The following is a 27,563-nucleotide window of genomic DNA, read 5'->3' on the forward strand; positions in this document are numbered from 1 at the left end:
ACAAAGCCAGAGAAATTTTTTTTGGAAGGGGGGTGGTTTTGATTTTGATTTTGGTATTATCTGTTTAGCCCTGGCTGTCCTGGAACTTACTCTGTAGAACAGGCTGGCCTTAAACTCAAAGATCTTCGTGCCTCTTCCTCCCAAGTGCTGGGATTGAAGGTGTATGCCATCCATACCCAGCCAGAGGAATGACTTTAACTCAGTCCAATAAAGTAATTTAGAATTCTTCAAGTCTCCAGAAGACTATGAAACAGAAAGTTGAAATTAGTAATACAAATGAGCCTGGGAGGCATGTTGTTTTACTTCATTGATAATTAAAGATAGTTACAAATATAGCACTAATTTTAACTTTCCTATAATTTCTCAGACCCACCCGGCACTCCTGACTACATTGATGTCACCCGGGAAACCATCACACTTAAATGGAACCCACCCTTACGGGATGGGGGCAGTAAGATCGTGGCCTACAGCATTGAGAAACGGCAAGGAAGTGATCGTTGGGTGAGATGCAACTTCACTGACGTCAGTGAGTGTCAGTACACAGTTACGGGACTCAGTCCTGGGGATCGATATGAGTTCAGAATAATTGCAAGAAATGCTGTTGGCACTATAAGCCCTCCCTCGCAGTCTTCTGGCCTCATTATGACAAGAGATGAAAACGGTAAGCTATTTCCAACCAATTTCCATTGTGATAAAGAGTATTCATGGTTTTAAAAGTGCTTTTTAAATGCCTCTGGTCTATAAAAGGGGGACGGGCTCTTTTTCTGTTGAAGAGCTATAGCCACCATGTAAATGCATTAAGTCCTTTTGTAATTTTGTCAATTCTTTTCATGTCTATTATTTTATTCCATTCCCCCGTAAAGATAAAGCAAGTGGGAATGGTTTTTAGGTTTGTAGTTTTAGCTGTTTCCACTAATATACTAGGAATAGTTGTCTATCTGTATTAGATATACAACAAATATATATTATATATTTACATAAATATATAATGTAAACAGATTTACATAAATATATTTATATAAATATATAATATAAATATATTTACATAAGTGTATAATATATATTTAAATTTTAAATATGTGAATATATTATGAATATATTATATGAAGCAATATAATCATTTCCTGCTTGTATGAAGCTAATGGCTTCTCCCAGGAACTTGTTTGGCTATTCAACACTATTAGGAAGTAAAGTCTTGCAAATGTTGTAGTTCTCACACAAAGGAGTTTCCACAAAGGATGATGCAGAGTAATCACATGTCAGGAGTAACAAAGGGAATAATAATTGAGTAATGAATAAATGTTTAATCCCATTGCCTAAACTCTCAGTCACCAGTCCTACTTTCAAATGGCCTTTGGTAACATGGAAATGGTTGTCTTCCCAGATTTTATATATAATATGCTCCCAATGAAAACTATGTTTTTGTATGTCTTTATTAAGCCAAATTAATAAATATTTCTGTTCTTTTCCAGTTCCACCAACAGTAGAGTTTGGCCCTGAGTATTTTGATGGTCTTGTTATTAAGTCTGGAGACAGTCTTAGGATTAAAGCTTTGGTCCAAGGCCGACCAGTCCCACGAGTAACTTGGTTCAAAGATGGAGTTGAAATTGAGAGGAGAATGAACATGGAGATAACTGATGTTCTGGGCTCTACTAGCCTCTTTGTCAGAGATGCAACTCGAGATCACCGTGGTGTTTATACTGTGGAAGCCAAAAATATATCTGGTTCCACAAAAGCAGAAGTTACAGTGAAAGTACAAGGTATTTTACAATAAATTCAACATGATTTATTAGACTGGGGTAAAGGATGTGGCTGATAATACTTTAATGGACAAGAAAAAAACAGTAACTCTTCAAACTTTTTCTTACAGATACACCAGGAAAAGTAGTTGGGCCAATAAGATTTACTAACATTACTGGTGAAAAGATGACCCTGTGGTGGGAGGCACCACTCAATGATGGCTGCGCTCCTGTGACACACTACATCGTTGAAAAGCGTGAAACTAGCAGACTTGCTTGGGCATTAATTGAGGATCACTGTGAAGCCCTCAGTTACACTGCCATTAAACTAATAACCGGCAATGAGTACCAGTTCCGGGTTTCTGCAGTTAACAAGTTCGGTGTTGGCAGGCCACTTGAGTCTGACCCCGTGGTTGCTCAAATACAATACAGTAAGTTTCCAGTCCTACAAAGTGGTATCCCATCATCATAAGCCTAACTTTCTAAGCAAATTAATCTAACTGATTCTTCCTCTTCTTTGACAGCCATTCCAGATGCACCTGGAATTCCAGAACCTAGCAATGTAACAGGCAACAGCATTACCCTGACTTGGACAAGGCCAGAATCAGATGGCGGCAGTGAGATTCAACACTACATCCTTGAAAGGAGAGAAAAGAAAAGCACGAGATGGGTAAAAGTGATCAGCAAACGACCAATCTCTGAGACAAGGTTCAAAGTCACTGGTCTGGTTGAAGGCAACGAGTATGAGTTCCACGTCATGGCTGAAAACGCTGCGGGTGTAGGACCAGCAAGTGGGATCTCAAGACTAATTAAATGTAGAGAGCCCGTTAACCCGCCAAGCGCTCCCTCAGTAGTCAAAGTGACAGATACCTCGAAGACAACTGTGAGCTTGGAATGGGCCAGGCCAGTCTTCGATGGCGGGCTGGAAATAATTGGGTACATAATAGAAATGTGCAAAGCTGACTTAGGGGACTGGCACAAAGTAAACACAGAGCCTTGTGTGAAAACAAGATACACGGTCACTGATCTACAGGCAGGAGAAGAATACAAATTCCGAGTCAGTGCCATCAATGGTGCTGGGAAAGGAGACAGCTGCGAGGTGACTGGCACAATAAAAGCAGTTGATCGATTATCAGCTCCTGAGTTAGATATTGATGCAAACTTCAAGCAGACTCACATTGTTAGAGCGGGAGCAAGCATTCGTCTCTTCATTGCCTACCAGGGTAGACCCACTCCTACAGCGGTATGGAGCAAGCCTGACTCTAACCTTAGCATCCGGGCTGATATCCACACAACAGACTCCTTCAGTACCCTCACTGTGGAAAACTGCAACAGAAACGATGCAGGGAAATACACACTCACCGTAGAAAACAACAGTGGTAGTAAGTCGATAACATTCACTGTGAAGGTGCTAGACTCTCCAGGACCACCTGGTCCAATTACCTTCAAAGATGTGACCCGGGGATCTGCTACACTGATGTGGGATGCCCCTCTCCTTGACGGTGGTGCGCGGATCCATCACTATGTAATAGAGAAACGGGAAGCAAGTCGCCGTAGCTGGCAGGTTGTCAGTGAGAAATGCACTCGCCAGATCCTCAAGGTGAGTGATCTGACAGAAGGCGTTCCATACTATTTCCGTGTTTCAGCTGAAAATGAGTATGGTGTTGGTGAACCCTATGAAATGCCAGAACCAATTGTAGCCACAGAACAGCCCGCTCCACCTAGGAGACTTGATGTCGTTGACACTAGCAAATCCTCTGCAGTCCTAGCCTGGCTTAAACCTGATCATGATGGAGGTAGTCGAATCACTAGCTACCTGCTTGAAATGAGACAAAAGGGATCTGACTTCTGGGTTGAAGCTGGTCACACCAAACAGCTGACTTTCACGGTGGAGCGCCTCGTTGAGAACACCGAATATGAATTCCGGGTGAAAGCCAAGAACGATGCTGGCTATAGTGAACCCAGAGAAGCTTTCTCATCTGTCATCATCAAGGAGCCTCAAATTGAGCCCACTGCTGATCTCACTGGAATCACCAATCAGCTCATAACTTGCAAAGCTGGAAGCACGTTTACCATTGATGTGCCAATCAGTGGTCGTCCTGCCCCCAAAGTAACATGGAAACTAGAAGAAATGAGACTCAAAGAGACAGATCGAATGAGCATCACAACAACAAAAGACAGGACCACCCTGACTGTAAAGGACAGCATGAGAGGTGACTCTGGCAGATACTTCCTGACCCTGGAAAATACAGCTGGTGTTAAAACATTTACTATCACAGTTGTGGTCATTGGAAGGCCAGGGCCAGTAACTGGCCCCATTGAGGTCTCCTCTGTCTCGGCTGAATCATGTATCCTATCCTGGACTGAACCCAAAGACGATGGAGGCACTGAAATTACAAATTACATAGTTGAAAAGCGTGAGTCGGGTACAACAGCATGGCAGCTTATCAATTCCAGTGTGAAGCGCACTCAGATTAAAGTCACGCACCTCACAAAATACAAAGAATACTGTTTCCGTGTCAGTTCAGAGAACAGATTTGGGGTCAGCAAGCCTGTGGAGTCGATGCCGATAGTTGCAGAGCATCCATTTGGTAAGGAAAATCAGTACCAAACGTCAATGTCGATTTTTAAAGCTTCTACATTTGTACTAAATTTTATAAAACCATATTCTTATATTTCCCTGTCTATATTTAGTTCCGCCAAGTGCTCCTACCAGACCTGAGGTCTACTATGTGTCTGCCAATGCTATGTCAATTCGTTGGGAAGAACCTTACCATGATGGCGGTAGTAAAATCGTTGGCTACTGGGTTGAGAAGAAAGAACGTAACACCATTCTTTGGGTGAAAGAAAACAAAGTGCCATGCTTAGAGTGTAACTACAAAGTCACAGGCTTGGTAGAAGGACTAGAGTATCAGTTCCGAACATATGCACTCAATGCTGCGGGTGTCAGCAAGGCCAGTGAAGCTTCAAGACCTATCATGGCTCAGAACCCAGTTGGTATGTAGAAATTGCTAAAGCTACATTTGTTACTATTCCTAGTATTAGAACTCGGTTGTATTTTTAACCTTATTTTGTATCCCTTCTAGATCCACCCGGTAGACCAGAAGTGACAGATGTTACAAGATCAACGGTATCACTAATTTGGTCTGCCCCAGTGTATGATGGAGGCAGCAAAGTTGTGGGCTACATCATAGAACGGAAGCCAGTCAGTGAAGTTGGAGATGGTCGCTGGCTGAAGTGCAACTATACCATCGTCTCTGATAATTTCTTCACTGTGACCGCTCTCAGTGAAGGGGACACTTATGAATTCCGTGTATTGGCTAAGAATGCAGCAGGCGTAATTAGCAAAGGCTCGGAATCTACAGGCCCTGTAACTTGCCGAGATGAATATGGTAAGAAATAGCCAGCATGTTCCTTATCAGCTTACTCCAGTGTTTTCCTTTTAGCTTAAGTGGATATCTGAACTGTCAGATACTTATTCATATCATTTTGTTTATTAACAGCTCCACCAAAAGCTGAATTGGATGCCAGGTTACAAGGCGATCTGGTGACCATCAGAGCAGGTTCAGATCTTGTCCTTGATGCTGCTGTTGGTGGCAAACCTGAACCCAAAATCATCTGGACCAAAGGCGACAAGGAACTGGATCTCTGTGAAAAAGTTTCTCTACAGTACACTGGCAAGCGAGCAACTGCTGTGATCAAATACTGTGACCGAAGCGACAGTGGGAAATACACACTGACCGTGAAGAATGCCAGTGGGACCAAGTCCGTATCTGTCATGGTCAAAGTTCTTGGTAAGCAGATCAAAGGTCCTCTTTTGGATAATTGAAGCACTTTCAAGTATGCTCTTCATCACGACTTGTCATCCTGCCTTTTTCAGATTCTCCTGGCCCATGTGGAAAACTCACTGTCAGCAGAGTGACCGAGGAGAAGTGCACCTTAGCCTGGAGCCTACCGCAAGAAGATGGAGGGGCAGAGATAACTCACTATATTGTAGAGAGACGTGAGACTAGCAGGCTCAATTGGGTGATCGTGGAAGGAGAATGCCCGACTGTATCCTATGTGGTTACCAGACTCATCAAGAACAATGAGTACACATTCCGAGTAAGGGCAGTGAACAAATACGGCCTTGGTGTGCCAGTCGAATCAGAGCCGATTGTGGCCAGAAACTCTTTCAGTGAGTATTAACTCTTTAAAACACTTAAGCAAGCGATTAAACATTTTAACATTAAATGTTAATGGCTCAAGAAGAAGAGTAGTCATGTTCTGCAATCCTGATCATTCTTATTTGCATTAAATACAAACAGCAATTCCATCACAACCTGGCATACCAGAAGAAGTTGGGGCTGGCAAAGAGCACATCATTATTCAGTGGACGAAACCTGAATCCGACGGTGGCAATGAAATCAGCAACTACCTCGTAGACAAACGTGAGAAGAAGAGCTTGCGCTGGACACGTGTCAACAAAGATTATGTGGTTTATGACACCAGGCTGAAAGTGACCGGCCTCATGGAAGGCTGTGATTATCAGTTCCGGGTGACTGCCGTGAATGCCGCTGGCAATAGCGAACCCAGCGATGCTTCTAACTTCATCTCATGCAGAGAACCATCATGTGAGTTCTAAGACAGTAACCTGGGCTCAACTACAACCATATGATAAACATTTTCCAACGAGGTAACTCCGAGAATTTCAGAATTTATGGAACACATACACCTAGTATAGCATATACTTACTGTGATCTTAAATATATATATATATATAGAATTTTAACAATTACATTACTGGTAGCAGCTAGCATTGCTGAAAACTATTGCAATATTTGTCTGGTCTATGAAAAGCAATACATCGTTCAAATACCAGCATGAGAGATATATTTTGTAAATCTTCTAGAAGAGTCAAAAATAAGTTCTACTGATGAGTATTAAAAAGGGAAAAGAACAAAAATTCCTTTTGAGCAGAGGCTTAGGGGAGCATAAAGCATCTAATTTTATAATCAGACAGTAAAACAAAGTAACTATTACATGGCCTTCAAAAACAACATAAGTCACTGGGACTGCAGAGGAAAAAGACAGGACCAGACTCCTGCATTCAATAGGGATACAGGGTAATATGTCATATTAACCCAGTGAAAGAGGGACAACTAAAGAAAAGTCCCTAAGAACAAGATAAGAAAGGAACTTAGTTAAGAGAGAATATGCCATTGCTAGCCAAAGTGAGAGACAGAAATAGCTGCATCTCAGGAGCAATCTAAATCTTTAAATAATTATAGTAATAATATACCATGAGTATTATCCCAGAGTATCAAAACTTAAAATACTGTTACAAAAATGGTGTTCTTAAGTTCTGAATGCCTCTGTGAACCTTGAAAACAAAACTGTAATTCCCAAAGCTTCCTCTTTTGTGCAATGCCTACATCTCTTTTACATTTCAGACACGCCTGGACCACCTTCTGCTCCAAGAGTTGTGGATACCACCAAGCGCAGCATTAGTTTGGCATGGACCAAGCCCATGTACGATGGTGGTGCTGACATCATAGGATACGTCCTTGAAATGCAAGAGAAGGACACGGATCAATGGTGCCGAGTGCATACGAATGCCACACTAAGAAACAATGAATTCACTGTGCCAGACCTTAAGATGGGCCAGAAGTACTCCTTCAGGGTTGCTGCTGTGAATTCGAAGGGTATGAGTGACTACAGCGAGACGACGGCTGAAATTGAGCCTGTGGAAAGACTAGGTATTTAACGCAGAAACACTTACATGTGTTGTTTTCTCATCCTGTCTGTTCACGAATTAACTGCATTTTCATATTTACTTTCCAGAAATACCAGACCTTGAGCTTGCAGATGATCTGAAGAAGACGGTGATTGTCAGGGCTGGAGCCTCCTTGCGCCTGATGGTGTCTGTATCCGGAAGACCTTCTCCTGTCATCACATGGAGCAAGAAAGGCATTGACCTTGCAAATCGGGCAATTATTGACAACACAGAGAGCTACTCTTTACTCATTGTGGACAAAGTTAATCGGTACGATGCTGGAAAATACACAATTGAAGCTGAAAATCAGTCTGGCAAGAAATCAGCAACGGTCCTAGTTAAAGTCTATGGTAAGTAACTTTCTTAGGTTAAGCTAACTTGGAAGTAGAGACCACAAAAAGCAACATCTTGGCTTTTATTGATTACCTCATTAGGAGAGGCCTACATTGATTGTATTTTCCTGTAACACACACAAAGTATCAATCAAGCAATAAAGATTAAGTATGAATCTTTCCTTCTGGTCTTTTCTTTAGATACTCCTGGTCCCTGTCCCTCAGTGAATGTTAAAGAAGTTTCAAGAGATTCTGTGACCATCACTTGGGAAATCCCCACAATTGATGGTGGTGCTCCAGTGAACAATTACATTATTGAGAAGCGAGAAGCTGCCATGAGAGCATTCAAGACAGTAACCACCAAATGCAGCAAGACTCTCTACCGAATATCTGGACTCGTCGAGGGAACCATGTACTACTTTAGAGTGCTTCCAGAAAACATCTACGGTATCGGAGAGCCTTGTGAAACATCAGACGCAGTTCTAGTCTCAGAAGTACCTTTGGTGCCCACAAAATTAGAAGTGATTGATGTCACCAAATCCACCGTGACCCTTGCTTGGGAGAAACCACTCTATGACGGTGGAAGCCGACTCACGGGATATGTTCTTGAGGCCTGCAAAGCTGGCACAGAGAGATGGATGAAAGTTGTCACTTTGAAACCCACAGTCTTAGAGCACACTGTTATTTCCCTGAATGAAGGCGAACAGTACTTGTTTAGAGTGAGGGCCCAAAATGAGAAAGGTGTGTCAGAACCAAGAGAGCTCGTCACACCAGTGACTGTACAAGACCTCAGAGGTAGGTACTGAATGCCCATATGAGTGCAAAATAAATGAAAACATTGAGGAGTCAAGACACCTTCAGATCATGTGTGAAAATAAATGCCTGGTTTCTTTCTTACAGTGTTGCCAACAATTGATCTTTCTACAATGCCTCAAAAGACCATCCATGTCCCAGCTGGCAGGCCGATTGAGCTGGTGATACCTATCGCTGGTCGTCCACCACCTACTGCTTCCTGGTTCTTTGCTGGTTCTAAACTGAGAGAATCAGAGCGTGTCACAGTTGAAACCCACACTAAAGTCACCAAGCTAACCATCCGTGAGACTACTATAAGAGATACTGGAGAATATACGCTCGAATTGAAGAATGTTACTGGAACCACCTCAGAGACAATAAAAGTTATTATTCTTGGTAAGTATGTGTGACAGGGTTACAATTTAGTCATCAATGGTTAAATCACCAGTTTTGATTTAAAGTAAAAATTCATCTCCTGATTTCTTTACCTTTTAGACAAGCCTGGTCCACCAACTGGGCCCATCAAGATTGATGAGATTGATGCCACATCAGTTACTATATCCTGGGAACCTCCTGAATTGGATGGTGGTGCTCCACTGAGTGGCTATGTGGTAGAACAGCGTGATGCTCATCGTCCAGGATGGCTGCCAGTTTCTGAGTCCGTAACAAGACCAACCTTTAAATTTACCAGACTCACCGAAGGAAATGAATACGTGTTCCGTGTGGCTGCAACAAACCGCTTCGGGATTGGCTCATACTTGCAGTCTGAGGTCATAGAATGCCGAAGCAGTATCAGTAAGTCCTTGGACTCCTCCACCATTTCCCCTATAGCTGACTCTGAATTTAGAGTCTATATGCCCCAATAAGAAGGAAAATAGCTTGTAAAACTAACTCCTGGGGTTTCCTAAGGTTTCTAAACAGCCTTGCTTGGCAGCTTTCAACAGTGTTAGATTTTTTTTTTTTTAACTTCTTTACTTGGTTGAAAGAAAGGAAAAAGAAAAAGGAGTTTGAGGAAAAAAGAATGGAACGATGGAAGAGGAAATAAAGGGAGGAAGGGGAAAAGCATGCAAGAGAGGGACTATAGACAACCCAATAGAAGGAAGTATCAAATGTATGCTTAATAAATATTTATAAAATAAGATACAGCAAAAATGGAAAGGCACAAAAGTGAATGTGCTGGAAAAAATGGTCATTTGTCTCTCATAGCATCTAAAATACCAACTAAAACTACAATACATACAAACTGGATTTCTTTACTCACATTGACATATTGTATTTTTCCCCGTCTTCCTGCAGGTATTCCTGGACCTCCAGAAACATTACAGATATTTGACATCTCCCGTGATGGCATGACACTTACTTGGTATCCACCTGAAGATGACGGTGGCTCCCAAGTGACTGGATATATTGTGGAGCGTAAAGAAGTAAGAGCTGATCGGTGGGTCCGGGTAAATAAAGTACCAGTGACTATGACCCGGTACCGCTCCACTGGCCTTATCGAAGGCTTAGAATATGAACATCGGGTCACAGCCATTAACGCAAGAGGAACTGGAAAACCAAGTCGTCCTTCCAAACCCACCGTTGCCATGGATCCAATTGGTAAATATATTTAGCATACACCAAGTTTATTGAGATACAATTGTTATGTGGTGAAAGTCATCCTTCTAAAGTATATAGTTCTATGAGTTCTGAGAAATATAGTTTTGGAATCACCACCACAACATAACTTCAGAATGCAAAAATATAAAGAACAAAAATGCTCAATCTGTATTTCCAACAACACACTGAATTTGTTATATAGCACAGTCAATATATAATCTTGCAGAAACTGTAACAAGTATATTTTTTCTCTGTTTTTTTTTTCCCTAGCTCCACCAGGAAAACCACAAAATCCAAGAGTTACAGATACAACAAGGACATCAGTCTCCCTGGCCTGGAGTGTCCCCGAGGATGAAGGTGGATCTAAAGTCACAGGGTATTTGATTGAAATGCAAAAGGTAGATCAACGTGAATGGACCAAATGTAACACCACCCCAACCAAGATTCGGGAGTATACCCTAACACACCTACCTCAGGGCGCTGAATACAGATTCCGTGTCCTAGCTTGTAATGCTGGTGGACCTGGAGAACCTGCTGAGGTACCAGGAACAGTCAAAGTCACAGAGATGCTAGGTAAAATACATGAGCATTTACTTGTTGCTAGAATTGCCTTATGATTTTTTTCCTACCCCTCCATTCAAAAACATCTAAACTGTACTCCTTCCTTTTTCTTCAGAATACCCTGACTATGAACTTGATGAAAAATACCAGGAAGGGGTCTTTGTTCGACAAGGTGGAGTCATCAGGCTTACCATCCCAATCAAAGGAAAACCATTCCCAATATGTAAATGGACCAAGGAAGGCCAGGACATTAGTAAGCGTGCCATGATTGCAACATCTGAAACGCATACTGAGCTTGTGATCAAAGAAGCAGACAGAGATGATTCTGGAACTTATGACTTGGTTCTGGAAAACAAATGTGGCAAGAAGACCGTTTACATCAAGGTCAAGGTGATAGGAAGTCCCAACACTCCAGAAGGGCCACTCGAATATGATGACATACAAGCCCGCTCTGTAAGGGTCAGCTGGAGACCTCCTGCTGACGATGGTGGTGCTGACATCCTGGGCTATATCCTTGAGAGAAGAGAGGTACCTAAGGCTGCCTGGTATACCATTGACTCCAGAGTCCGAGGCACATCTCTGGTGGTAAAAGGTCTCAAAGAAAACGTGGAATACCATTTCCGTGTCTCGGCAGAAAACCAGTTTGGCATAAGCAAACCCTTGAAATCTGAGGAGCCAGTTGTACCAAAGACACCACTGAGTAAGTGCTTTTTCAGCCACAGAGGTATAAAAGTTGGTTTCAATGCTTACATTGCTTAAGTTACCACCACCAGCTCATAAGATCTGAGATTGCATTCTGATGCCCATGTGTGCTTTTCACATGTTTATAGATCCACCAGAACCTCCAAGCAATCCTCCTGAAGTACTTGATGTGACCAAAAGTTCCGTTAGCTTGTCATGGTCTCGACCTAAAGATGACGGCGGCTCTCGCGTGACAGGCTACTACATTGAACGCAAGGAGACATCCACTGACAAGTGGGTCAGACACAACAAAACTCAGATAACCACCACAATGTACACTGTCACCGGCCTCGTTCCCGATGCTGAATACCAATTCCGTATCATCGCACAGAATGACGTTGGTCTTAGCGAGACCAGCCCTGCTTCTGAACCAGTTGTTTGCAAAGATCCCTTTGGTGAGCAAAGTGTTTCCAAACGAGACAAAACCCAATGAAGCAAGCCAGTTTTTGCCTTTGCCTTTTTCCCACCAGTAAACCTAATCCTTTTCTCAATTATCTTGAATTTTTCAGATAAGCCAAGCCAACCAGGAGAACTTGAGATTCTTTCGATATCCAAAGACAGTGTCACTCTCCAGTGGGAGAAACCCGAATGTGATGGTGGCAAAGAAATCCTTGGATACTGGGTTGAATATAGACAGTCTGGAGACAGTGCTTGGAAGAAGAGCAATAAGGAACGGATCAAGGACAGACAGTTCACCATCGGAGGTTTGCTGGAAGCTACTGAATATGAGTTCAGAGTATTTGCTGAGAATGAGACTGGGCTCAGCCGACCACGAAGAACAGCTATGTCTGTCAAGACTAAACTAACATGTAAGTAGCCTACAGTTCTCTCTGTATGAGTTACAAACGAAACTTGTGGAAACTTACTCTTCCTGTAGTCTAAGTTAAACTCTCCTGCTGGCATTTTGTATTGGGGGTGGCTTTCTGATCAAATTTATTAGCTATTACATTTGTATGCATGTCAAAGCCCTCAATTTTAATTTCATTCTCCAATGAAGCTTGCTGGAGTTTAATTAAGACTACAGGAACTAAAAGGTTTTTTTCTGTGGAGCAGTTTCCCCCTCTGATGCAATAGGCCTTTTGGTTTTATCACCTCTTAGCAAGATTTGGAAGGTTAATAAACATACTTCACTTCAGTGAACCTAAGTAAGGACAAGAACCCTGTAAACTGGCCAAGAGACTTATTCCCTCAAAACCTCATGTTACATCCTAATGCCATTTCAATCATAAAAAGTTACAATGTGCTACAAAGTTACTATAGTAGGGTGATGTGCTCACTTAATCACCATTTCCCACCTGACCCTAGAAAAATAAATGAATCTTAGATGTACATCATAGCACCTATTAAAGCTTCATCAATAGGATAATCCATTATTGGCATGCACAAACAGATTATAGATTCAGTAGTAATGATACATTTTATGTCATCTTTCATTACGTGCAGCTGGAGAAGCCCCAGGAGTGCGCAAAGAAATGGCTGACGTGACCACCAAATTAGGTGAAGCCGCTCAACTCTCATGCCAGATAGTTGGAAGACCCCTTCCTGACATTAAATGGTACCGTTTTGGTAAAGAGCTCATACAAAGCCGGAAGTACAAAATGTCTTCAGATGGGCGCACGCATACTCTGACAGTAATGACCGAGGAACAAGAAGATGAAGGTGTTTACACATGTGTAGCCACAAATGAAGTAGGAGAAGTAGAAACCAGCAGTAAGCTTCTTCTACAAGCGGCACCGCAGTTCCATCCTGGTTACCCACTGAAAGAGAAGTATTATGGTGCTGTGGGGTCTACACTTCGGCTCCATGTTATGTATATTGGTCGCCCGGTACCTGCCATGACTTGGTTCCATGGCCAGAAGCTTTTGCAAAACTCGGAAAACATTACCATCGAAAACACTGAGCACTATACACATCTTGTCATGAAGAATGTCCAGCGTAAGACTCATGCTGGGAAATACAAGGTACAGCTCAGCAATGTCTTCGGGACAGTTGATGCCACCCTAGATGTGGAAATACAAGGTATTTTGCTTTTGCTTTCAGTGAGTTTCCTTTGAAAGATCTCAGAAGGCACACTGTGAAACCCACTACAACTGTACTTTCTCTCAACAGATAAACCAGACAAGCCTACAGGACCCATTGTGATTGAAGCACTACTTAAGAACTCTGTGGTGATCAGCTGGAAACCGCCTGCTGATGATGGTGGCTCCTGGATCACCAATTACGTGGTGGAGAAGTGTGAGGCCAAGGAAGGTGCTGAATGGCAATTGGTGTCTTCAGCCATCTCGGTGACAACTTGTAGAATTGTGAACCTCACAGAAAACGCCGGCTATTATTTCCGAGTCTCAGCTCAGAACACCTTTGGCATCAGTGAGCCACTAGAGGTCGCCTCCATTGTGATCATCAAGAGTCCATTCGGTGAGCAAAAAGAAGATTTGAGGGGAAATGGAAGGTTCAGATAACGTGTAATCTTTTTCTCTCACTCTAATTGAATGTCTTTATATTTTAGAGGGGAATGTGCATACCCTACCCTCTTCTTTGTAGTCACATAGAACTTTAGAGTAATTCTGTTTATTTAAAATGATATTATTTTTTATAAACATAAACCTATTTTAAACATGCCAAATCTTTTTTATTTTCTAACAGAAAAGCCAGGTGTTCCTGGTAAACCCACCATCACTGCTGTCACAAAGGATTCTTGTGTTGTGGCTTGGAAGCCACCTGCGAGCGATGGAGGTGCAAAGATCAGGAATTACTACCTCGAGAAACGCGAGAAGAAGCAAAACAAGTGGATTGCTGTGACCACAGAGGAAATTCGAGAAACCGTCTTCTCGGTGCAAAACCTTATTGAAGGTCTTGAATATGAGTTCCGTGTGAAATGTGAAAACCTGGGTGGAGAGAGTGAGTGGAGTGAAATATCAGAATCTGTCACTCCAAAATCCGACGTCCCGATTCAAGCTCCACACTTCAAGGAGGAGCTGAGGAACCTGAATGTGAGGTATCAGAGCAACGCCACTTTGGTCTGCAAGGTGACTGGTCACCCAAAGCCTATTGTAAAATGGTACAGACAAGGCAAAGAAATTATCGCCGACGGACTCAAGTACAGAATTCAAGAATTTAAGGGTGGTTACCACCAGCTCATCATTGCCAGCGTCACAGATGATGATGCCACGGTGTACCAAGTCAGAGCTACCAACCAAGGGGGATCCGTGTCTGGCACTGCTTCCCTGGAAGTGGAAGGTAAGAACAAATCTGAGAACATCAGTTTGGTGTTAGACAACCGATTGTTAATTTGTGGGGCGAAGTATTATGAAGTCCGCTAAATCGTGTTCTTTGTTCTTTTACTTTGATATAGTTCCAGCTAAGATCCACTTGCCCAAGACTCTTGAAGGCATGGGAGCAGTTCATGCTCTCCGAGGAGAAGTGGTCAGCATCAAGATCCCCTTCAGTGGGAAACCAGACCCTGTGATCACCTGGCAGAAAGGACAAGATCTCATTGATAATAATGGCCACTACCAAGTGATTGTCACAAGATCCTTCACGTCACTTGTCTTCCCCAATGGAGTGGAGAGAAAAGATGCTGGCTTCTATGTCGTCTGTGCTAAAAACAGGTTTGGAATCGATCAAAAGACAGTTGAACTGGATGTGGCCGACGTCCCCGACCCACCCAGGGGTGTGAAAGTTAGTGATGTCTCACGAGATTCTGTCAACTTAACTTGGACAGAGCCAGCTTCTGATGGTGGTAGCAAGGTTACCAACTACATCATTGAAAAGTGTGCAACTACTGCAGAGAGATGGCTCCGTGTGGGACAGGCCCGAGAAACGCGTTACACTGTGATCAACTTGTTTGGAAAAACAAGTTACCAGTTCCGAGTAATAGCTGAAAATAAATTTGGTCTGAGCAAGCCATCAGAGCCCTCAGAACCAACTGTTACCAAAGAAGATAAGACCAGAGCTATGAATTATGATGACGAGGTGGATGAAACCAGAGAAGTTACCATGACTAAAGCATCACACTCCAAAACTAAAGAACTCTACGAGAAATACATGATAGCTGAAGATCTTGGACGTGGTGAGTTTGGAATTGTCCACCGTTGTGTTGAAACATCCTCAAAGAAGACATTCATGGCCAAATTTGTTAAAGTCAAAGGGACTGATCAGGTTTTAGTCAAGAAAGAGATTTCCATTCTAAACATTGCTAGGCACAGAAACATCTTATACCTCCACGAGTCATTTGAAAGCATGGAAGAATTAGTTATGATCTTTGAATTTATATCAGGACTCGACATATTTGAACGCATCAATACAAGTGCCTTTGAACTTAATGAAAGAGAAATTGTAAGCTATGTCCGCCAAGTCTGCGAAGCACTACAGTTCTTACATAGCCAGAATATTGGCCACTTTGACATTCGACCAGAAAATATCATTTACCAGACAAGAAAGAACTCTACTATTAAAATAATAGAATTTGGTCAAGCACGTCAGCTGAAGCCAGGAGACAACTTCAGGCTTCTGTTCACTGCCCCTGAGTACTATGCCCCTGAAGTCCACCAGCATGATGTCGTCAGCACTGCCACTGACATGTGGTCTCTTGGTACACTGGTGTATGTGCTGCTGAGTGGAATCAACCCATTTTTGGCTGAAACTAACCAACAGATGATTGAGAACATCATGAATGCTGAATATACTTTTGATGAAGAAGCCTTCAAAGAAATTAGCCTTGAAGCGATGGATTTTGTTGACCGGCTATTGGTGAAAGAGAGAAAATCTCGAATGACAGCATCAGAGGCCCTGCAGCACCCATGGCTGAAGCAAAAGATTGATAGAGTCAGTACTAAAGTCATCAGAACACTGAAACACCGGCGATACTACCATACCCTGATAAAGAAAGACCTCAATATGGTTGTATCAGCAGCCCGGATCTCCTGTGGTGGTGCAATACGATCTCAGAGGGGAGTGAGTGTGGCTAAAGTTAAAGTTGCATCCATTGAAATTGGCCCAGTCTCTGGGCAAATAATGCATGCCATTGGCGAAGAAGGTGGATATGTCAAATATGTTTGCAAAATCGAAAATTATGATCAGTCTACCCAAGTGACCTGGTACTTTGGCGTGAGACAGCTGGAAAACAGTGAAAAATATGAAATCACCTATGAAGATGGAGTGGCCACCATGTATGTCAAAGACATCACCAAGTTTGATGATGGAACCTACAGATGTAAAGTCGTCAATGACTATGGTGAAGATAGCTCTTATGCAGAGCTGTTCGTTAAAGGTGTGAGGGAAGTTTATGACTACTACTGCCGCAGAACCAAAAAAGTCAAGCGCAGAACAGATGCAATGCGGCTCCTTGAAAGGCCACCAGAATTTACCCTGCCTCTCTATAACAAGACAGCATATGTGGGTGAAAATGTCCGTTTTGGAGTAACTATTACTGTCCACCCAGAACCTCGTGTGACATGGTATAAATCGGGTCAGAAAATCAAGCCAGATCATGATGACAAGAAATACACATTCGAGTCTGACAAGGGTCTTTATCAATTAACAATCAACAGTGTAACCACAGACGATGATGCCGAATACACCGTTGTGGCAAGGAACAAACACGGTGAAGACAGCTGTAAAGCAAAGCTGACTGTGACCTTACATCCACCTCCGACAGAAACCACACTCAGACCCATGTTCAAGCGGCTGTTGGCAAATGCCGAATGCCATGAAGGCCAAAGTGTCTGCTTTGAGATCAGAGTTTCTGGCATCCCTGCACCAACATTAAAGTGGGAGAAAGATGGCCAGCCGCTGTCCCTCGGGCCCCACATAGAAATTGTCCATGAAGGCTTAGATTATTATGCACTGCACATCAGGGATACTTTGCCTGAAGACACAGGTTATTACAGAGTCACGGCCACAAACACGGCAGGATCCACCAGCTGCCAGGCTCACTTACAGGTAGAACGGTTGCGCTACGTCAAGCAGGAATTCCAGAGTAAGGAGGAACGTGAACGCCATGTCCAAAAACAGATTGACAAGACACTGAGGATGGCTGAAATTCTTTCTGGAACTGAAACTGTGCCACTGACTCCAGTAGCCCAAGAGGCTCTGAGAGAAGCTGCCATTCTTTACAAACCAGCTGTGAGCACCAAAACCGTCAAAGGAGAATACCGACTTCAGACAGAGGAAAAGAAAGAAGAGAGAAAACTCCGCATGCCTTACGAAGTCCCAGAGCCCCGCAGGTTCAAACAAGCCACAGTAGAAGAAGACCAACGCATCAAGCAGTTCGTGCCTATGTCTGACATGAAGTGGTATAAGAAGATCCGGGATCAGTATGAAATGCCTGGGAAACTTGACAGAGTTGTCCAGAAGAGGCCCAAGCGCATCCGCCTTTCAAGATGGGAGCAGTTCTATGTGATGCCTCTTCCTCGAATTACTGACCAATACCGACCTAAATGGCGGATCCCCAAACTGACCCAAGATGATCTGGAAATGGTGAGGCCAGCCCGAAGGCGTACCCCTTCCCCTGACTATGATCTTTACTACTATAGACGGAGGAGACGCTCTCTGGGTGACATCTCGGATGAGGAGCTCCTCCTCCCCATTGATGACTACCTGGCAATGAAAAGAACAGAGGAAGAGAGGCTGCGTCTGGAAGAAGAGCTCGAGCTGGGCTTCTCAGCGTCACCCCCCAGCCGAAGCCCTCCACGCTTTGAGCTTTCTAGCCTGCGCTATTCTTCTCCACCAGCTCATGTCAAGGTGGAGGACAGGAAAAGAGATTTCAGGTACTCAACCTATCACATCCCTACAAAGGAGGAAACCAGCACAAGTTACGCAGAGCTTCGGGAACGTCATGCCCAGGCCTCATACAGGCAACCAAAGCTACGGCAAAGGATCATGGCTGAGAAGGAGGAAGAGGAGCTACTGCGGCCAGTGACAACCAGCCAGCGTCTCTCAGAATACAAAAGTGAGCTGGACTACATGTCTAAGGAAGAAAAGTCTAAAAAGAAATCAAAACGACAGAGACAAGTGACAGAAATAACAGAAATTGAAGAGGAATATGAAATCTCACGACGGGCTCAAAGGGAATCGTCCTCCTCTGTGTCCAGACTACTGAGACGCCGACGCTCCTTGTCTCCAACTTATATTGAGTTAATGAGACCAGTGTCTGAGCTGATCCGGTCCCATCCACAGCCTGCTGAGGAATATGAAGATGACACAGAAAGAAGATCTCCTACTCCAGAGAGAACTCGCCCACGTTCTCCCAGCCCTGTGACTAGCGAGCGATCCCTCTCAAGATTTGAGAGGTCTGCAAGATTTGATATCTTTTCCAGGTACGAGTCCATGAAAGCTGCCTTAAAGACTCAGAAGACATCAGAAAGGAAGTATGAGGTTTTGAGTCAACAGCCTTTCACACTGGACCATGCCCCTCGAATCACATTGCGGATGCGGTCCCACAGGGTTCCATGTGGCCAAAACACACGCTTCATCTTAAATGTCCAGTCAAAGCCAACTGCTGAGGTTAAATGGTACCACAATGGTGTAGAACTCCAGGAGAGCAGTAAGATTCATTACACCAATACAAGTGGGGTCCTGACCTTGGAGATTCTGGACTGTCAGACCGAGGACAGTGGAACCTACCGTGCTGTGTGCACCAACTACAAAGGTGAGGCATCTGACTACGCAACCCTGGATGTAACTGGCGGAGACTATACCACTTACGCATCCCAACGCAGAGATGAGGAGGTTCCCAAGTCAGTCTTCCCTGAACTGACCAAAACAGAGGCATATGCAGTTTCATCTTTCAAGAGGACATCTGAGCTGGAAGCTGCTTCTTCCGTCAGGGAAGTGAAGTCACAGATGACAGAGACAAGGGAAAGCCTCTCATCCTATGAGCATTATGCCTCTGCAGAGATGAAAAGTGCCGCATCTGAGGAAAAGTTGCTGGAAGAGAAAGCCACAGTGAGAAAGATTAAGACAACACTGGCTGCGAGGATTTTAACAAAGCCACGGTCCATAACTGTCCATGAAGGAGAGTCTGCGAGGTTTTCCTGTGATACTGATGGGGAGCCGGTACCAACTGTGACCTGGTTGCGTGGAGGACAAGTGGTGAGTACTTCTGCTCACCACCAAGTGACTACCACCAAGTACAAATCAACCTTCGAGATTTCTTCAGTGCAGGCTTCTGACGAGGGCAACTACAGTGTGGTAGTGGAAAACGTCGACGGGAAGCAAGAAGCACAGTTCACACTGACGGTGCAAAAAGCCAGGGCTGTTGAAAAGGCTGTGACATCACCACCCAGAGTCAAGTCCCCAGAGCCTCGGGTAAAGTCCCCAGAAACAGTGAAGTCTCCCAAAAGAGTGAAATCTCCAGAACCAGTAACTTCTCATCCAAAAGCCGTGTCACCCACGGAGACAAAGCCGACAGAGAAGAGTCAACAGCTCCCAGTATCTGCCCCGCCAAAGATAACTCAGTCCCTGAAAGCAGAAGCTTCCAGAGACATAGCAAAGCTGACCTGTGCAGTTGAAAGTAGCGCACTATGTGCAAAAGAGGTCGCCTGGTATAAAGATGGCAAGAAACTCAAGGAAAATGGGCATTTTCAGTTTCATTACTCAGCGGACGGTACCTATGAACTCAAAATTCACAACCTTAGCGAATCTGATTGCGGAGAATACGTTTGTGAGGTCTCTGGTGAAGGAGGAACTTCCAAAACCAGCTTTCAGTTTACTGGACAATCCTTTAAGAGTATCCATGAGCAGGTGTCAAGCATATCAGAAACTAAGAAATCGGTTCAGAAGACTACTGAGTCGGCAGAAGCAAAGAAATTGGCACAGAAAAATGCTGAGTCGGCAGAAGCAAAGAAATCAGCACAGAAAACTGCTGAGGCAACAGAGGTCAAGAAGCAGGAACCAACAGCTCCTGAACCAATTTCCTCAAAGCCAGTAATTGTTACTGGGCTGCGGGATACAACAGTTTCTTCAGACAGTGTTGCTAAATTTACAATTAAAGTTACTGGAGAGCCCCAGCCAACTGTCACCTGGACAAAGGATGGAAAGGTAGGTAACCAATTCTAAAATGTCTTTTATTTTCTAGAAAAAAGCTAATGCTTCCCCCACTCATCCACACTTCCTAAAGAAAGTTCCATATTAAGCTATTACTTAAAACTCCAATCACTTGCTTTCCACAGGCTGTTGCACAAAGCAGTAAATACAAACTCTCTAACGACAAAGAAGAATTCCACTTAGAAATCCTCAAAACTGAGACTTCTGATGGCGGACTTTACACCTGTACAGTAACAAATTCTGCTGGATCTGTGTCCTCTAGCTGCAAGCTAACAATAAAAGGTACGTAGTTTTGTTCTCAATCAACGTTTTCTAGAGAACAGTGTTAATAGTTTCTGAAACACAAACATATGCAATTCTAAAATTAAACATTTTCTAATCCAGAAACACAGATTTACAGTTAATATAGTATTAGCATAAAAGGTATGCGTGGTTGCATAGGATGCTATAAAAGATCTCACAGATCTTACAATCTGTTCTCAGGAGTATTTAAGACTAAAGTCAGGCAGGGGTAGTGGCTCTAGCCGGAATCATTACACCAGGTTACGGCAGGAGAGTAAGGAAGTTGGCCTCAGTTGTATAATGAATTTGAAGTCAGCCTGGGCTATATGAGACCCTGGTTCAAAAAATAAAATTAGATAAATAAAACTGAGTGAATAGACAACATGGTAGTTCCTCCCAAACTTTTATGCTTGCCATTTTCCAAGGAGCACAAACTTAGTGAATGAGCCACACCCATATCCCAGTTAAAATTAGTTCCTCTCGATCTTTCAAAAGATAATTTTTCAGTTGCTTGAAATCTCCAAAGTCCTAATCCAAACCTTTGCCTACTCTGCTCAAGACGTACTGTAAAATTACCTTAATTTAATCTAGTTTAAGAAAGCATTACACCCAATCTCAAAAGTTATATGAGACAATTTTCTATAACTGGAACTGAGAATTGGTGTTTCCTACACATTATATAGAAGTTGACACTTGTCTTGACTATATCACATAGTAGAATCTACAAAAGTGAAGAAGGTCACAGTCCAATTAAAAGTCTACTTACAGAGGTTTCTTTTTAAGCTGTAAAAGATACTGAGGCACAGAAAGTATCTACCCAGAAGACCTCCGAAGTTACATCTAAGAAGAAATCAAGTGTCCAAGAGGAAATTTCTCAAAAAGCCCTAACATCTGAAGAAATCAAAATGTCAGAAGTAAAATCTCATGAAACACTGGCCATCAAGGAGGAAGCATCCAAAGTTCTGATTGCTGAAGAGGTCAAGAGGTCAACAGCAGCTTCCCTGGAGAAATCCATTGTCCATGAAGAAGTCACCAAAACCTCACAGGCATCAGAAGAAGTCAAAACTCAAGCGGAGATCAAAGCATTGTCTACCCAGATGAACATAACCAATGGACAGCGAGTGACCCTGAAAGCCAACATTGCTGGGGCCACAGATGTGAAATGGGTCCTGAACGGCACTGAGCTTCCTAACTCAGAGGAATACAGATACGGGGTATCTGGCAGTGACCAAACCCTCACCATCAAGCAAGCCAGTCACAGAGATGAAGGAATCCTCACCTGCATAGGCAAAACCAGCCAGGGAGTTATCAAGTGTCAGTTTGACTTGACCCTGAGCAAAGAACTCTCAGATGCTCCAAGCTTCATCACACAGCCCAGATCTCAAAACATTAACGAGGGACAAAATGTTCTCTTTTCTTGTGAGATCAGCGGGGAGCCGTCCCCTGAAATTGAGTGGTTTAAAAATAACCTGCCAGTAAGTTTAAAATTTGACTATACATTGGAGAAAATTTAAAATATCACATCCCTAGCCAAAGACTTCACTGTCTCTTTCCTATTTTTTTCTTTTTTTTTTAGATTTCCATTTCTTCAAATATCAGCGTGAGTCGCTCCAGAAACGTGTACACTCTTGAAATCCGAAACGCATCTGTGAGTGACAGCGGAAAGTACACAATTAAAGCCAAAAATTTCCGTGGCCAGTGTTCAGCCACGGCTTCCCTAACAGTGCTTCGTAAGTACATCTTTGCCATTTTCCCTAAGACGTCGGGGCGGGGGGGGGACGGGGGGTGAGGTGTGCACGCGTAAGAGTGACCGGCATCTTGTGTGAATTCATCCTCATAATCAGTTTCTCTAAATGAAAATTTCGGTAAGTTAAATTTTGGAAGTAAAGCTACCAACAGCCCTGTAAGACTTTCCAGAACATTTCATATGTTGATTATCTTATATGTGGTTAATCATTTTTCTCCTAGCTATTTCTAGCAGCTGGCATGTAATATTTAGAAATTTAAGGATCATTTGTTGGAGTCATTGAGCTAGCTCTTGACTGCTGTATGTATGTATATATGTATTTGCTTATGCTTCGACAGCAAACTGTTTGGATTGTGTTTCCGTGTGTGTGCATGTGTGTGTGTGTGTGTGTGTGTGCGCACGCGTGTGTGTACGTAAGTTTTCATTCTCGTTAAGTCGTCGAATAACGAGGTGTCTTTGATGTCCCTTGTGTATCTGCTATGCCCCACAGCTCTAGTGGAAGAACCTCCCAGAGAGGTAGTATTGAAAACGAGCGGTGACATGAGCTTGCAAGGAAGCTTCTCGTCTCAGTCAGTTCAAATGTCTGCCTCTAAGCAGGAGGCATCCTTCAGCAGCTTCAGCAGCAGCAGCGCTAGCAGCATGACTGAAATGAAGTTTGCAAGCATGTCTGCCCAAAGCATGTCCTCCTCCATGCAAGAGTCCTTTGTAGAAATGAGTTCCAGCAGTTTTATGGGAAAATCTAGTATGACACAACTGGAAAGCTCAACCAGTAGAATGCTCAAAGCAGGCGGAAGAGGTGAGCAGTCAAATTCCTGGTAGAGGTAGATCAAGCCACATAGCACGGCGTAGTTTTAGAGCAGTGGTTCTCAACCTTCCTAAGGCTGCAACCCTTTAATACAGTTCCTCACATTGTGGTGACTCTCAACCATAAAATTATTTTTGTTGCTACTTCCTAATTGTCATTTTGCTACCGTTCTAAATCATAATATTTTTGGAGGTACTAGTTGGGCAAAGGGGTTGCCACCCACATGTTGAGAACCACTGTCTTAAGTGCATTAAAATTCAATAGAAAGTGAATAGGATTTCTTGTTTCGGTGATCCTAAAACTTTTCTGTTGCTGTTTCATAAAGGAATTCCACCTAAAATTGAAGCTCTTCCCTCTGATATCAGCATCGATGAAGGCAAAGTTCTAACAGTAGCCTGTGCTTTTACTGGGGAGCCTACTCCAGAAATAACATGGTCCTGTGGTGGAAGGAAAATCCAAAACCAAGAACAGCAAGGAAGATTCCACATTGAAAACACAGATGACCTGACAACCCTGATTATCATGGACGTACAGAAACAAGATGGTGGACTTTATACCCTTAGCTTAGGGAATGAATTTGGATCTGACTCTGCCACTGTGAATATTAATATCCGCTCTATGTAAGAGGGCCAGGGCCAGAGGCGGGGGGCCCTTACGTTCTATGCTCATTCATAATCTCTCTCAAATGATTCACATGGACTAATCTTTCTGATCTGTAAATATTTTTAAGTAGTTTTGTATCATCTAAATGAGTCACAGTTCCAAAACTATGCATTTCAATCCTTTCATACTTGACCTGAGAATATTTGCTAATGACATGTACATACTGTATATAGCCGGATTCACGGTTATAAAGTTTTGTACCATTTATTTTATGACAGTTTACACTGTAACTTTTGAAACTAACTGTTGGTAGGAGAAAGTTTCTTATGGATTATGGAACGAATACCCTGCCAATACTTAATCTTTGTGCCTCAACATACTGTTGATGTCTAAGTATGCCTCAGTGGGTTGAGAAATTCCCCACTGAAGATGTCCTAGCCACCTAAAAAAGGATGCTGCTGTACATGTCCCTGACATGTGCACCGATACCTATTGAATCAGAAATGTAAGGCATTGGTGATGTTTGCATCTACCCTCCTGTAAGCAACACTTTAACGTCTTACATTGTCTCTAATGAAGTCACACTTAAAATTATCATGACAAATATGACCAGAGCAAAGTGTAACGGCCAACACTTTGTTCGCTCACTTCACACTGACTCTGACATAAAGAGTGCATGAGTAGCTTGGGAAAAGTACCATCTCCTGGCCATCCCCTCGTTTTAACCAAGCTACTCAGGTATTCCTGTGCCCGAGCAGTGTCGACTCCTGGAGGTCCCAGGTGCAGCTAATGCCTCGTGTGGTAGTTCTAAATTCAAATTTCACCAGAAACTGGGCAAATAAGCGATGAGCCACAGCAAAACAATAATAATAGAAAACGTAACAACAAGTGAAGCTGTTGTTAAAACAACAATACAACAAACTGCCCATAAAAAAAAATTGCTAATTGGATGTAGTCCCTTTTCTCGCCAGTATATGTTCAATTGGTAGTTATAAATGTTGGACCTCCTTGAGATTAAAAAAATAATAATAATAAAGCAAGCTATCTGCACCTCAAAACGTGTGGTTGGTTGTTTTCTGTGCAATTCTGTTGAGGAATTATAGCTTCCACTCAGTACATGGATTACCATAGACAGGATAAGAAACTACAAGTTCCAATGTTAAAAACGTACTCAAAGCACATTGCTATTTTAGATGAATCCAATAAGTTTGTTTTCCAAGCCTACTCATAGTTCTCAAGAATAAATTTATCTACAAAAGTTTATCTTACAAACTTATCAAGAAAGATGGGTTTCACAGGAAACAATTTAAATTGACCACTAAAGCTACAAACAAGCAAATACCCAGTCTTAGGGCTCATAAAGGTCTTAAGTAGTGTAGTTAGTTCAAGCAAGAGCACGGGAGAGACAGCTCAGCGGATAAGAGCACTGGATGTCCTTCCAGAGGGTCAAGGTTCAATTCCTAGTGTTATGCCCAGGTCTTGGAATCTCCCAGAGATCTCAAAGAATTGCCATATCCACTGTAGAAATACATAAGAGCCTTTTATTTCAAACCCAGGTTTGGACGGCAAATTGCACAAAGCGAAGTTGTGGCCCCGTGTCTAGGAGTGTAGGGAATATATACAAGCAGGTTACATAGGGGGAGGGGAGCGGTGGATAAGGGAAGCTATAATGTTTTTACAAACCAGTCGCAGCTGCCTGGGAACGCTTAATTGGCATGATTTCTAAGGATGTATGGTTTTTGCTTTCCCAAGGCCATAAGCCACCTGTGTTGGGGAGTGTTTGGTCATCCATCAGAGAGGGCGCCAGCTTCAGGCTGCATGGAGACTGCTGCACTGAATTTGTTTATCTGTTCTCAGGCTGATACCTGAGATGTGGGTTCCCAGGATGTGGGTGCTATTGGAATGAGGATTTGTGGCCTTTGGTGCCGCCAGAGGCTGCGACATTTTTGGGGGGAGTTAGGTGTCGGGAAGGAATGGGGGGGCTTCTGTGTGCACGGGGCTGGGGGTGGGGGGTTGTGCTGCGGCAAGCACCAGCCACTAGGCTTCTGGGGAAGTGTTGAAGCTGGTAGCCATGTGACTTGGCTTCTTCACTAGCATCCACATAGTGATTTGCAACTGTCTATAACTCTAGTTCTAGAGTATCAGGTACCCTTTCTGGGCACCAAGTATGCATGTAGTACACTTACATGCAGGCAAAGCAACCATTTCCATGAAATAAAATAATTTTAAAACAACTAATAAATACTTGGTACTAAAAAGCTTATGCCATAAAAACCTGTATTTGTCCACTTCAATTAGCTAAGACTAATTATCAACACACAAAGAGGACCACTTGCTTCAAGTGACATCAATGTTAACTATTAAGAGGCCAAAACTGAAGACAACATACTTTAATTATTTTTCTTCTCTAAAAGACCACTTTGGGTCTTTATTAACAGATTCAGCAAGTTATCTGGTTTAAGTCAGAATCCTGGTTCTGTCTTCAGTATGATCTTGTTAGCTCCTACCTTAGTGGAGATATGCCCTACTCACAGGCATGCCTGCCTACCTGGCGAATACTTAGTAGGAGCTCAACAGCAGGTGATCAAGACAAACGTTCTCACCAGCCAAGTCCTTGATGGTTACCACAGAAAGGAGCAACAGGACAGAGGGTGAAAACCACACAAGAATATAGCATTGGCAAGCCCCCAGCCTGATCTCATGGAGCACAATGCCACTGAGATGCTTCAAGAAGAAAGCATGCCCCTTGTGTGCCCCTTAAGTCAATCAGCACCTGTAGTCTTTGGGACTGGGGAGGGGAGGAGAAACAGAAGAAAGTGTGCAGACAAGAGAGCCCCTGTTGGACAGGGTGGTTTTCTGCTTCCTGGAGCAGCTAAACAGTCAACATTCAAGAAACTCCAAGTGAGCCGGGCGGTGGTGGCGCACACCTTTAATCCCAGGACTTGGGAGGCAGAGGCAGGGGGACTTCTGAGTTCGAGGCCAGCCTGGTCTACAGAGTGAGTTCCAGGACAGCCCGGGCTATAAAGAGAAACCCTGTCTCGAAAAACAAACAAACAAACAAAAAAGAAACTCCAAGTGAGAAAGATCCCAACACATATCCCTCTGGCAGTGAGGGAACCGCTAACACCAGTCGCACATCTCACCTTCGTTAACCGCCTGTGCTTCAAAATGAGACGCTGGGGCTGATAACTCAGCCAGTAGTGATGTTAGCCAAGCAAGAAGACTTGAATTCATTCCCCCTAAAAAACAAAGTGTGGTAGCATAGATTTGTAATCCCAGTGGTGGAGAAGGTAGTCCAGGCAATCTAGCCTAGTCAGGAAGCCCTGGGGCAATGAGAGTTCCTGCCTCCAAAAACCATTGGGGCAGCACCTGAGGAGGAATGACACCTAAGATTGTCCTCTGGCCTCCACAGGTGACTGTGCACCCACATTCATTCAAGGGCAAGTTAGAAAAGGTGATTCCCTGAGGATGACTCGGGCTTTGATGTGCAGGCTGTTAGTATTCTGTCTAAACTCCACCTCCACAGTTACCTGGCAACAGCCAGGCATGCTCCTCCCCACAG

General features: G+C 43.3%; 1 protein-coding gene across 1 annotated transcript in view; it reads left to right on the top strand.

Annotated features, from left to right (window-relative positions):
* The window catches only part of Ttn (titin), a 263,679-nt gene extending 238,647 nt beyond the window's left edge, over positions 1 to 25,032 (top strand). The window contains 29 exon segments of the mRNA XM_028763034.1: positions 368 to 661; positions 1,473 to 1,760; positions 1,871 to 2,170; positions 2,264 to 4,330; positions 4,434 to 4,736; positions 4,826 to 5,131; positions 5,243 to 5,533; positions 5,620 to 5,916; positions 6,047 to 6,352; positions 7,172 to 7,477; positions 7,563 to 7,844; positions 8,028 to 8,621; positions 8,727 to 9,014; positions 9,114 to 9,413; positions 9,915 to 10,217; positions 10,488 to 10,790; positions 10,894 to 11,478; positions 11,609 to 11,914; positions 12,029 to 12,328; positions 12,963 to 13,538; positions 13,629 to 13,934; positions 14,163 to 14,756; positions 14,872 to 20,318; positions 20,397 to 20,558; positions 20,690 to 20,846; positions 21,630 to 22,321; positions 22,423 to 22,576; positions 23,084 to 23,389; positions 23,724 to 25,032. Of these exon segments, the coding sequence (XP_028618867.1) occupies positions 368 to 661; positions 1,473 to 1,760; positions 1,871 to 2,170; positions 2,264 to 4,330; positions 4,434 to 4,736; positions 4,826 to 5,131; positions 5,243 to 5,533; positions 5,620 to 5,916; positions 6,047 to 6,352; positions 7,172 to 7,477; positions 7,563 to 7,844; positions 8,028 to 8,621; positions 8,727 to 9,014; positions 9,114 to 9,413; positions 9,915 to 10,217; positions 10,488 to 10,790; positions 10,894 to 11,478; positions 11,609 to 11,914; positions 12,029 to 12,328; positions 12,963 to 13,538; positions 13,629 to 13,934; positions 14,163 to 14,756; positions 14,872 to 20,318; positions 20,397 to 20,558; positions 20,690 to 20,846; positions 21,630 to 22,321; positions 22,423 to 22,576; positions 23,084 to 23,389; positions 23,724 to 24,022 (16,712 nt within the window). The 3' untranslated portion in view covers positions 24,023 to 25,032.
* Positions 25,033 to 27,563: the final 2,531 nt, after the last annotated feature.

Source organism: Grammomys surdaster, unplaced genomic scaffold, assembly GCF_004785775.1.
Source record: "Grammomys surdaster isolate TR1022 unplaced genomic scaffold, NIH_TR_1.0 136, whole genome shotgun sequence".
Taxonomy (NCBI): domain Eukaryota; kingdom Metazoa; phylum Chordata; class Mammalia; order Rodentia; family Muridae; genus Grammomys; species Grammomys surdaster.